The following is a 13,722-nucleotide window of genomic DNA, read 5'->3' on the forward strand; positions in this document are numbered from 1 at the left end:
CCTCAACAAGTTAGTGTTACTCTTCACAAGCACTCTGTTGTATCTACAAGTCTGTGTTGACCTTTTCAAGCACTCTGTTGTATCAACAAGTCTGTGTTGACCTTTTCAAGCACTCTGTTGTATCAACAAGTCTGTGTTGACCTTTTCAAGCACTCTGTTGTATCAACAAGTCTGTGTTGACCTTAACAAGCACTCTGTTGCATCTACAAGTTAGTGTTACTCTTCACAAGCACTCTGTTGCATCTACAAGTTTGTGTTGACCTTCACAAGCACTCTGTTGTATCTACAAGTCAGAGTTGACCTTTTCAAGCACTCTGTTGTATCAACAAGTCTGTGTTGACCTTTCCAAGCACTCTGTTGTATCTACAAGTCTGTGTTGACCTTAACAAGCACTCTGTTGCATCTACAAGTCAGAGTTGACCTTTTCAAGCACTCTGTTGCATCTACAAGTCGGTGTTGACCTTAACAAGCACTCTGTTGTATCAACAAGTCTGTGTTGACCTTTTCAAGCACTCTGTTGCATCTACAAGTCGGTGTTGACCTTAACAAGCACTCTGTTGTATCAACAAGTCTGTGTTGACCTTAACAAGCACTCTGTTGCATCTACAAGTCAGAGTTGACCTTTTCAAGCACTCTGTTGCATCTACAAGTCGGTGTTGACCTTTTCAAGCACTCTGTTGTATCAACAAGTCTGTGTTGACCTTTTCAAGCACTCTGTTGTATCAACAAGTCTGTGTTGACCTTTTCAAGCACTCTGTTGTATCAACAAGTCTGTGTTGACCTTTTCAAGCACTCTGTTGTATCAACAAGTCTGTGTTGACCTTAACAAGCACTCTGTTGCATCTACAAGTTAGTGTTACTCTTCACAAGCACTCTGTTGCATCTACAAGTTTGTGTTGACCTTCACAAGAACTCTGTTGTATCTACAAGTCAGAGTTGACCTTTTCAAGCACTCTGTTGTATCAACAAGTCTGTGTTGACCTTTCCAAGCACTCTGTTGTATCAACAAGTCTGTGTTGACCTTAACAAGCACTCTGTTGCATCTACAAGTCAGAGTTGACCTTTTCAAGCACTCTGTTGCATCTACAAGTCGGTGTTGACCTTAACAAGCACTCTGTTGTATCAACAAGTCTGTGTTGACCTTAACAAGCACTCTGTTGCATCTACAAGTCAGAGTTGACCTTTTCAAGCACTCTGTTGCATCTACAAGTCGGTGTTGACCTTTTCAAGCACTCTGTTTTATCAACAAGTCTGTTTTGACCTTTTCAAGCACTCTGTTGTATCAACAAGTCTGTGTTGACCTTAACAAGCACTCTGTTGCATCTACAAGTCGGTGTTGACCCTTACAAGTACTTTGCTGTATCTAATAGTCTTTGTTGGCCTACAGAAGTGCTCTGTGGCATTTACAAGTCTATGTTGACCTTTTTAAGCACTATGTTGCATTTAAAAATCTTTTGTTGGTGTTCACTAGTAAACTATTGAATCTGCAAGATAATGTTAATATTTACTGTTCACTCGTTTATGAAGACTAATGAGTGTAGCAAGTCATCACTTTTTGCAGCAAAATTGCCATACTCCTAGCTCACTGGCGATTAAGTATTCCATAGAATCTAATCTCCGAACGCTCATGTTGTTGGGTGCTTTTGGCCGACAATGGCATGGTGGCTCAGTTGGCTAAGGCGTTGCACTGACGAGTGAAGCATTGTGGTCTTTCGAATTCCGTACATGTGCAATATACATTGAGCTTAATAATGTGTGGCGTAACTGGAGTGGAGGACCCACCTTAAATTAATGGTATACGGCTTGGGTGGAAGTTAATGGCATTGTCGAGTTTAGTAGGGATTGCAAGGGTTAATCTACTGCCTCAACAAGTTTGTGTGTAAAAGAGGTAAAAAAATAATTAACAATAAGTTATATATCTAACAGTTAAGTCTATGGGGAACATATATTCTTTTAGGAGTTTCTTTAATAACAATATATATACTCTTTGTCAGGGTCATTATAATAAACTTACATTTACACTAATGACCAAGCACTTTGCTATGGTACCTATATGCCGTACAAGAATACAACTGAAATCAACAGATAAATTACTACTAAGCAATTTCCCAGTATTATAAGAGAACTGTTAAAAACCTACAAATTTTGATCTAACTTATATATAAAACCAGGCAAATCATAACAATATTGAATAGAATTTAAAATGCCTTTCTTTGATGATAAAACTTTGAAGAAGAATCAAAGATAAAAAATACAATATTTTATACTATTAATCTTTCAGGCAAGTTTTAGAGTGGTAAAACCAGTTAGAGCCAGTGGTTCGGTTCGCAGCAACACCCAGATTATTAGAGAACTATGCCGCAAAAAATGTGGCAGTTGGCCAGCTGGTGGCACAGACAGGGTGACAGACATTCATCACCAAGCAACACTGGAGAATGGGAAAGAGTTATATAAACTTGTGAATTCAAGCATCAACAAAATACCCTACATTACAATAACTACTCTATAGTTATAAAACTACATTTTAGCTGTTAAGTCTCAATTTAATTGTAAGTTTATGGATGCACACTAAACTTTATATTTTCCTACCACTAATCAGTGAGATTTCCAGCAGTAGAAGAGTGATATAAAACTAAAGAATGATAAAATTTATTATAATCTTGAAAGGGGAAAAAAGACTTAAATAACCTTTTTTTATTGGTGAAGTTTTAAGCAAAAATATAACACTGTTTATTGTTGGATTGAATAAGCTATAGAAAAAATATTGTAATTTAATTTTGTATCCATCCGGTTAGGACATATGATGTTAAATAGAACAAGTCAGAGGGCAGCTCAAAATAAGTTAAAATAATCAACAATATTTAATTGTAAATGAATAAAATAAATATCAGTCAAATTTAACCCAAACAGTTTTTTTAATATGATTTTACTTTTTCTTTCTTGTTTTAGTAAAAAAGTTAAAATGAAACCCTACAGAGTACTCAATTTGCTTCCGACCAATAATCTACAATTAAATCACCTAGATTGACTCAAACAAATTTTTAAAATACTAACTTATCGACGGAGTCAATCCTTAAATGCTTATCATTTACGTTTCTACAAAATATTTATTCTCAAGAGTTGATAGAGATATACAATTTAGATATACAATTAGAAATACAATTTGTCACTTTTTGTTACGTGAAACCCAAATTTACAGGCATTCCAGACTGTGTCACTATTTAGAACGGGAGCCAAACCTTTGATCCGAGAAGTACAACTGCGGCTAGACTGCCATGCAACATCTATAAATAATTGATTGTTGTGAAACTGGTTTTATTTAATCTACAGGTTGGCACTAGGTGTCATTTTGTGTCAGTAAGCCCATATGTTTACTTTGTTGCCATTGTGGTGAAATACTTTCACACACAGCAACACAGTCTGATGAAATTAGGGTCAGGGATTGGTAGTTTTGGAAGAGTTCCAACGTGTAAATGATGAGCATAAAAATGATAAACTTGGGAAAACTGTTAACAATACTGACAAACTGTATGTAATTTAGTTGGCTGTTGTTACAGTACAAGGAATCGGAACTTCTAACGAGGATTGAATTTTGAAAAATCTAACTATTTGTCTCCAAAAATATAATATAATTAAGTTCTTCTGTGTTGATACAGTTATTACGTGACATAAATTGACAAAACTTTATTATGGTACTTAAATCCCATTATCTATTTAAATTGCAAAAAATAGTGAAAATCCAACTCGACAATTGGATATTTTCTTAGTCTGCAAACTTGCTGTGGCGTGGTATTTAATGGTTAGCTTGTAAAAACAAACAAAAAAATAGTCAAAATCAGATCCAAGAGACTTATACAAATACAAATTAAATACAAATGGGGGCTTTAAATACAAATATTAAAAGTCAGTAACAATTCTTCTATTATAGCTGAGAAAGCTTGGATGTATGGATGGATGTTTGTGACAAATAAGTAAACGCGAAAAATACTAAACAAACAGGGTTGACATGTTACACAAAGGTAGATTACTGTATGCACCCACTTAACACACAAACCTATGTAAGTCCTCAAACCGCCCTCAGGCTCCCAAGAGCCGCCCTCGGGAGTTTCCTATGTTAACCTCATGAGTATTCATATTTAAAATTAAAGAATTTTGCCAGCTGTTTCAACTGCATAATTTGGTTCTAAGATATTCAATAGCATTAAAAACTTATAATGTTAGCCAAAAGGGTGCAGCACTATTATTTTGTTTGCGTTTATGACAACACCTAATTTTAACAAAGCAGCAACAAAAATCTGTGATACACTATGAGAACTTAACTTTTTTCTACTGTTAGGTGCAGTGGTAGAACATTAATTATTCATGGCTACGGTAGATGCCTACTATAGATAGGCCTACTATAACATACAACGTATGTTAAATAAACGAAACCGTGTCCTTTCCCAATGCAAACGCAAAGCACTAGTATAAACTGCAATAAACATTTTGTACTTATAAACCAACCCCGTACGAAGGACGGACACTACTAGTAGTCTAATAAAAGCTTACAACATAGGCCTATCTTAAAAATTATCAAATTATTACCAATGAGTAATGTATTGTTGACGATTCCATGCATGTGAACTTGTAAAAAGGAAGTAAAGATTTTTATTTAATTTAATTGAGGACCTGAAAATTAAGTTTAGGCTATTGAAAGTTGGCCTACACGTTAACCAATTAATTTACACTATAACTTACAAAGCCATTTTCTCTTTTCTACCGTTTTAGCCTACCTATGTTTATAGACTACAAATGTAGATATACAAGCGGGCCCTAGATCACACACTGTTTTACTATAATACCAAATCTGTATTCAAGAATTACCAGTACCGTACATCAAGAATCTATTCTGACACAACCCATCTAACGTGGAAAAGTTGACTGGGAAACTGTAGCGATGGTTTAGGGGCACATCAATCACCAGGTTGCACCCAGGAGCGGGAACCAATCTTGAGTACAAGAAAATGTTTGGATTCTGTTCTATTCAATAGAAGAGTCACTGTTTAGAATGTACAATCAGGCCTTCTACATTCCAGTATTTATTGACATCGTTCTACAAGCTATAAATGACAGTTGGTAACAGATCTTTAGTAGTGCCAAATGCAGAGAAAAAGCTGGGGTTAAAAATCACGGATACTCAAATAATGCAACAAATAATTTAAATAAAATAAACAAATAACAACAAATAATGCAAACTCATTATGGTCATGAGACCAATGCAAAGTGCTCCAAAAACGTCCCTAGACTAGGTAGGCTATCTATGGGGCACAGTTCCTGAGAGAACCTACAATTAATTATCACTTAAAATATTAGTTTGATAAATATCAATTGAATTATTTCAATTGGTCTACAATAGGCTACCTGCATCCTTATATAAGTTAGTAATCCCCGATAAGCTATATAGGCCTAACTCGTAATGCAAACAAGATCTTAGCATCGACTTTTTTAGCTTTTTAAAGATTTAGTTGGGCCTAACTAAAATTATTCATCGTTAAATCTAGGTCTTCGAGAGATGATTCAGATTCAATTAGTCAACTAGATCATGGAAGCGAACCTTCTAGTTTAATATTCGTTTCCGGTCCTGGTTACTGATGTTCTAGTGTTGTCGTTGTTTTTACTTTTAAAATTGATATGCAAACCCAGAAATGTTGTGACTTTCTATTATAGCCCAAACTCTTTTTTAACGAATTTCCCTTATAGGGAATAAGCTATTACCGTAGTACTCATGGTAAGACCTGGATGCAGGACTGATTTTTTTTGTTTTGAGGTCCCTAGAGGCCAAAAACACCATCCGTTCAAATTCATATATATATATATATATATATTTATTTATTTATTCATATCAACGGATACACCATTTACAAAATATATGTGTTTATATATATATGTATATATATATATATATATGTGTGTGTGTGTGTCCGTTAGCACGATAACTTGAGCAAAAATAATCAGATTTTGATGAAATTTGGTATGAACGTTTAAACCAACATTTATTCGAACGAGTTCGCTAACCAGCATGATCGGACTATGGGAACGGGGGTTTACAGGGGGTTTTATGGGGTAAAAATAGGTTTTCCCATTTTTTACCCAAAAAACATAAAATTTGGCAATTACTTTTCATTTTGTAGTGCTTAAAAAAAAAACAAATAATTTAGTACGGAATATTGAAGCGTTATTATGCACCTAATGGTTACGGAGAAAATTCTAAAAAAATGTAAATTTAAAATTCCTATGTTATTCTTATGGAGAACAAGTAAACTGTTGTAGTTTGCTTGTTTATGAACATATTTTGATCAAATTTGGAAAAAGTTTTTATTTCTTACTAACTATTAACATTTAAAAAAAAAACAGTTTTACCCTCCCTGATGCAGCAAACCTAAGTACTTTTTAAACTAATTCTATTCTAGGAAATAAATGTTATATTTTTAAGTATACATTTTAGTGTAAATCCAATCAGGCAAATGGAAATTCGCTTAGAATGCAGGTTTGCTGCGGCGAGGGTATTTTCAAGAACCCAGTGGTAACTTAACATTTTCTGTACCCCATTTAACCGTATATTGTGAAAATGAAATTTCTAACAAGTGCGACGCTGCCTACAATGCACTGGAAAAAATAAATATTGAAAGTGCAGTCGCAACCGTTTGCCGAGGATAGCTCAGCCTACAATGGCTGGGTAAAGTTCCTGGGTCTGCGATAAGGTCAGGGAAACCACTAGGCCAAAAGCCGGGTCTAACCGGTATAGGACTGGCTCATACACGGGCACTGTGAACAAGTCAAAAACAAGTCACCAAAACAAACGTGCAATAATCACTACCAGGCCTACGCCGATTCTCCACACTCCTAGGGGGTCGTTGCTGACTACGCAACTCGGGCTTCGTCCTAACTATCCAATAGTTAAGCCCAGAGTGCCTAAAACACGGTGAGTTACACGACGACTTGCCAATAAAAACCACAACGCGTGTTATCACCAGGCGGGGTCTACTAGGCCACTATAATCCAATACACAACTCTAATGCCCAAGCTAAGAATCAAACAGTCCACTCGATACTAATACCATATATAATAATATACAAGTATACTATAGACAGAGTGACTACACCGCTAGTAGCTGGTCTCAATAAATACCAAGCTAAACAAGCAAAACTATATGTCAATTGCAATACTATTAAATCATTGAGCAGCTTAGTAGCAGATAAATAAATATTAAATACGTTCCAAACACTAGATAAATATATTATCTGATAGCCGGTACTCCGCTATCCAAGCTACCAAGATAACGTGTTGGATTACCAAACAAGCTGTTCAGGTTAAATTAAAATAATTAAATGATTAATCAATACCAACCCTACTGCTACTACCACTACTGCTACTATATCAACGTTATATTGCTTAGCTGGGCTTCTGTTAATAGGCTAATAAAATTAGCTACTAGCCTACTGGCCTCGTGCTTCCAACTACGCACGCTAAATCGTGCAGCTTAGGTTTGTCGGGCCTCAGAGTTATTAGTAATATAACTAACTCTTGGTACAACACAAAATAATAACTACTACAGTCAATAAATTATATTATTTGCGCTCTAGCACCTGCCCAGAACCGTCAGGAATACACTTTAATATTATTCCTGACTAATATTAATCCTAACTACCGTCAGGCTTTGACCAGCACGGTTACAACTCTAACTCTCGCAATAAAATCAGATAATAATATTATCAGACTAATAATATCGGCTCCTTAACCAAAATCAAAAGAATGTCGTCCACTCACCAGTAGTGGGTCTTAATACCCAACTCGACACCAACACGCCTTGAGCACCAATCTCACACGACACCGATGTCAACAAAGCACTCCACGTCTCACTCAACAATCACGAACCAGCTGTTCACTCACCGTAGGCCACGACTCGAATGTCCTACATATACTGTCCTAAAGGTCTAGGATATCCCAGGCTTATCCGAACTGATAAGCCGGGTCAAAGGGCGCTAGCCAGGTTCGCCGCCGCCGCTTGCTTAGCTCTACAATCGGTGCGCGGCGAAACAGCAAATATATACCCCCCTAGGAAAAATAACTCGTTACACAAGTGTTTTTGATCAGCTGAGATGATGACGATCTAGTTAAAATTTATGATAAAGCTCTTAAGATTTAACTATTTATAAGGAAAGTGGCCTCTTGACAAAATAGGCCTACTGGTTTGTCCCTTGAACAAATCATCTGAAGCGCCTTTGGACTGCTCGATAAAGATAGGAGATTATAACTGTGTGGTTATGAGAAAATCAACAGTTTTATTATTGTACACACTAAGCTTATTTTACTTCTGATCAATAACACAACCAATAATTAAGTTACCAATATATTGGTAATCATAGATGTAACATGTAACTATAAAAAAATCTATATAGGCCTAGGCCTAACTTAGGCCTGGGCCAACCGCCTTAAATGCTCTTTTTAAGTTAGGTATAAATTTTAGGTATTGATATTTTTGTAGTGATCCCAGGCAGTTTCATAAGGTGCTAGGCCTATTTGAATTGGTTTCTACTTCAAAGTGCAATTCTTGTTTAAGCAAACACAGAGGATATGCGATTAGGCATCCGGCAGTGACGTCACCGGGTTGTGGGGGCCCGGAACGCCATTACTACAACGATACGATGTACAGCCATTGGTGTTCGTGGTGTAGTGGATAGAGTGCTCGGCTGATATTCAAGAGGTCCCTGGTTGGAATCCCATCGGTACCTAACATGAATATTTCATGTCAAAGATTTTGCTTTGAATGCTATTTTTCTTCTTAACTGTAGGCCTACCTATCTTTTGTTAGAATTTTGGGCGTTTATAATTTAATTTTATGAACAAAATTTAACCTTCATTCGGTTTTTTCATTATCAGCAATATTGGTTGGTTACGTTAGATTATGACAGTAACTGCCGGACGTGTATCCTCTGTGTTTAGCAAAATACCCCCGCCGCAGCAAACCTGCAGACTAAGCGAAATTCCATTTGCTTGAATGGATTTACACTAAAATGTCTAGGCTACTAAACATCTAGGCTTTTTTTATGTTAATAGTTAGTAAGAAATAAAAACATTTTCCAAATTTGATCAAAATATGTTCATAAATCAAATCAAATCAAATCAAATCAATTTATTGTTGTAGACATTTCACAATGTTTTAACAATCGTCATAAAATACATAAATTAATACAGCAAATGAATACTTAGATGTAATAAATCAATATAATAAGTTCTAGTATTAAAAAATATATAAATATATAAATACAGGCACAATTAAATAGAAATATTTTGACATGTAAAAAAATCCTCCACTGTATATGGGCATTTTTGTATTAAATATGTTTTCAATTTTGATTTGAAAGTGTTCAAGGACAACTCCCGAGACTCCACTGATAAATTATTAAACAATTTAGCTGCCATGTATTGAATGTTTGTTTGACTCTTTGAGTATTTACAGAGCACTGTTTGCAAGTTGTTTTTAAATCTGGTTTCATAATTATGTCTATTTGAATTTTCTGAGAACATTTCTAAATGATTTTTTACATACAACAGAACTTGAAGAATATATATTGCAGGCAAAGTTAAAATTTTGAAATGTTTAAATATAGGTTTACAGTGAGTTCTAGAGCGTACACCACTTACAAGCCTTATCGCTCTTTTTTGCAATTTAAATAACTTTTTGGTATATGATTGGAAACCCCACACCAATATTCCGTAACTCAATAAACTATGTATCTGTGCATAATACACTGTTATCAAAACATCTTGTGTTACACAACCTTTTAATCTTCTTAAGCAGTATACACCTTTCGACATTTTGGTTGAGGTTATGTCAATGTGATCCTTCCAATCTAGTTTTGCATTTAGATTAATTCCAAGAAATTTTAAAGGTTTTACCTCATTTAATAGAGGCTGCCTATTTGAGAAACAAATTTCTAAATCTTGCAATTTATTTAGATTTAGGCATAATCTATTTGCATTACACCACTGATAAATCAGATCCGTAGCATTTTGCAGGATGTGATTCATTTGATCTCTAGATTCAGAACAAACATTCAAGCCTAGGTCATCAGCGTAAAGAAAACTATTAATGTTTTCACCTATCAAATTGTATGGCAGATGGCAGATCATTGATATAGATATTAAATAGCAGTGGCCCTAAAGAAGATCCCTGAGGAACACCAACGTCTATATTTTTTCCAAGAGATAACTCATTTTTGAAACTAACAAATTGTTCTCTATTTTTTAAATACGAATTGATAAGTTTAATTGAATTGTCTTGAAAACCATAAAATTTTAATTTAATTTTAATTTTAATTTAAACAAGCAAACTACAACAGTTTACTTGTCTTACTAATATTATAAATCTGAAAGTTTGTGAGTTTGTGTATGAGTTTGTGTGTGAGTTTGTGTGTGTGTTTGTGTGTGTGTTTGTGTGTGTGTTTGTGTGTGTGTTTGTGTGTGTGTTTGTGTGTGTGTTTGTGTGTGTGTTTATGTGTGTGTTGCTCAATCACGCATAAACTACTGGACGGATTGAGCTGAAATTTGGCATGATGATAGCTCACATTCCCGATTAACATTAAAGCATATTCTTATCTCAAAAATCCTTTCGGGCTCCGCCCCAGTGGCTCTGTAGTTCCCCATGTTAACCTTATGATTTTTCATATTTAAAAGGAATTAATGCATCTTACCTAGCTGTTTCAATTAAACAAGTTGGTTCTGTTCTATGATGTTCAATAGCATAAAAGTTACAAGGATTACCAACAGGGTGCAGCACTATTATTTTTTTTTATTTATTTATGACAACAGCTAATTTTCAACCAAAAGGTGAGTGAGCGTAGCGAACGAACTTCAACCTGGAGGCGAGTTAGCGTTGCGTACGAGCTAACCTGAAGGTAAGTGAGCGCAGCGAACGAGCTCCAACCCAAAGGTGAGTGAGCGTAGCGAACGAACTTCAATCAGGACATGAATGAGCCATGCGAATACTTATGAAGTTAAACGGGGCAAAGCCCGCGGGTAGAGCTAGTTCTCCATAAGAATAAGTTAGGCCTAACATGGGAATTTTAAATTTACATTTTTTTGGGAATTTTCTCCGTAACCATAAGGTGCATAATAACGCTTCAATATACTAAATTATTTTTTTTTTTTTTAACCTCTAGGCTACAAAATGGTTTGGAAAGAATTTGCTAAATTTTATGTTTTTGGGGTAAAAAATGGGTAAAACCTATTTTTACCCCATAAAAGTTCCCATAGTCCGATCATGCTGGTTCGCGAACTCGTTCTAATAAATGTAGGTTTACACGTTTATACCAAATTTCATCAAAATCGGATAATTGTTGCTCGAGTTATCATGCTAACGGATACATATATACCTATATAAATAAGTTATATGAATTTGAACGGATGGTGTTTTTGACCTCAAAACTAAAAAAAATCGGTCCTGTGTCCAGGTCTAGCCATGAGTAGGCCTACTACAGTAATAGAAAATTCCCTATATGGGAAATTCGCTAAAAGAGGGCTGCAATATTTAGCAAGTCACCTACTCTATAAAAAATAACAAGCCTTAAAGAAATCCTAAGATTTTGTGGGGAAAACGCCTAGGCCTACCTAGATCTAAGTTTTTAATAGCCTAGGGACGTACTGACTAGGTAGGCCTAGGGAAAAGTTGTCAAGACAAAGAGTCAATCTAAGAAATCCACATCAAAGCTACTATGGATGAAAAACATAACGTTAAAAAACGTATTTTTTTATTTTACTTACAAGAAACTCTCCAATGTGATTCCAGATTTTTGGAGTTAGGCCTATGGGGTACCAACCAATAGCATGATATGAAACTGATTTACACAAAGACCAAACGTTCATTAAAAACATACAACTTTTGAATTATAAGATTCAGTGAGTATGCAGTTAGATATCACGACAGAATGAGGTAACTATGTAACAATCTTGACACATAAATCAATGTTATTAAGATTGAAATTTTAGTGAACAAAACAAGCACAAACACTGTCTGCTATCTTCTGCTCTGACTCCTCCTCCTGGCGTAAACGTCTGAAATTGAGGAATGACAGAAAAACAGCTGGACTGGAATGAAAAGACGTACAAAATCAGAGAGTCTCTGATTTTGAGACCTCGATTTAAAACAGAATGGCAGCGAACGTAACAACGTATGACTGCGACTGGTTACCATTTGTTAACATACATTCATATAAAGTAATCCCCCCAGTATATGACATTAAGGTTCAAAGATGTAAATATGGCTCTTTAATTTTTCACAACAAGCTATGTCATGCATTGTCATCTCATGAAAATCCACCCATTACAAAAAATAGTGTAGCGTGTTGAATACTTAATACTTAATACTTGATACTTGATACTTGTGTGCTGCGTCGTTGACCGACAATGTCGGATAGACTGCGTTATTATATACATTTAAAAATAAACACTACTATTTACATACATATAAACAAAACAAATTAAACAGGCTGTGGCGGTAAATAAAACGTATTCCCCATTTGTAATGAAGGCTATTATGTGACTTTTAGGGGTTCTTTACTCAGCTCCTCCAGTGAGTACAGTGGCCTATCCACCAAGCTATTTCTGATAGCAGCTTTGAAGGAGGTGATTTCCATATCCCGCACCTTATCCGGCAAGGTATTAAAAAGCCGTATGGCATAGCGGGGATAGCTCTTGAGGGTGCGGGTGAGACGACAACGCGGCATGTCAAGGTGTAGTGCTTGCCGGGTGTCATAGCGGTGGTGAACTTCTCTTCGGTCAAACAGATGGACATTCTCTTTCAGGAGTATTAGGATGTTCAATACATATTGACTGAAGACTGTAAGAATGCCCAGATCTTTAAATACCCCCGCCGCAGCAAACCTGCCGACTAAGCGAATTTCCATTTGTCCGAATTGATTTTCAGTTAAATATATTTTAATAACATTAGGTTTAACGAGTACCTAGGTTTGCTGCTACAAGGAAACTAATAAAGTGTGTTTTTGAGTAAAATATTGATAGCTTAGTACAAAATAAATAAATTTGCCAAGTTTGATCGAAATATATCCATAAACAAGCAAACTACAACATTTGACAATATTCTCCATAACAATAACATGGGAATTTTAAATTTAGAATTTTTTCAATTTTCTCTGTTACTAATAATCGAACAAAAATACTTTTATATACTAAATTATTTTTTTTTTAAGCTCTTTAAAAAGGTCTAAAGAGAAATCGGGAAATTTTGTGTTTTGAGGGTCAAAAGTGAGAAAAACCAATTTTTACCCCATAAAACCCCCCGTAAAGCCCCGTTCCCATGGTCCGATCGTGCTGGATCGCGAACTCATTCAAGTTTATCCCGCTTTACACCTTTAAACCAAATTTCATCAAAATCGGACAAAAATTACTCAAGTTATCGCGTTCACGGACGTATATATATATAAGTATATATATATATATATATATATATATATATATATATATATATATATACATATATAAAAATTTGAACGAATGGTGTTTTTGGCCTCTGGGGACATCAAAATGAAAAAGTAAATCGGTCCCGGGTCTAGGTCTTACCGTGCCTCCTACGGTAATAGCTACTTCCCTATAGGGAAATTCGCTAAAAGGGGCCTACAATGTTCGTTGTAGTCGGCTGACATTATGATTCTTACAGCTTTTTTC

The 13,722-nt window shown here is 35.4% G+C and overlaps 1 protein-coding gene across 3 annotated transcripts in view; it reads right to left on the reverse strand.

The window, feature by feature from the left end:
* Positions 1-12,072, reverse strand: part of LOC128988717 (TGF-beta-activated kinase 1 and MAP3K7-binding protein 3-like) — an 80,714-nt gene extending 68,642 nt beyond the window's left edge. For all 3 annotated transcript variants that reach the window (XR_008490420.1, XM_054410290.1, XM_054410291.1), the window contains exon 1: positions 11,803-12,072. Coding sequence is in view for 1 of the 3 variants with exons in the window: in XM_054410290.1 (XP_054266265.1) it covers positions 11,803-11,913 (111 nt within the window). In the remaining 2 variants the exon portion in view is untranslated. The remainder of the gene's footprint in view (positions 1-11,802) is intronic.
* Positions 12,073-13,722: the final 1,650 nt, after the last annotated feature.

This window comes from Macrosteles quadrilineatus, unplaced genomic scaffold, assembly GCF_028750875.1.
Source record: "Macrosteles quadrilineatus isolate MER2022 unplaced genomic scaffold, UCM_ALF_1.0 Scaffold_3__2_contigs__length_128488019, whole genome shotgun sequence".
In the NCBI taxonomy this organism is placed as follows: Eukaryota; Metazoa; Arthropoda; class Insecta; order Hemiptera; family Cicadellidae; genus Macrosteles; species Macrosteles quadrilineatus.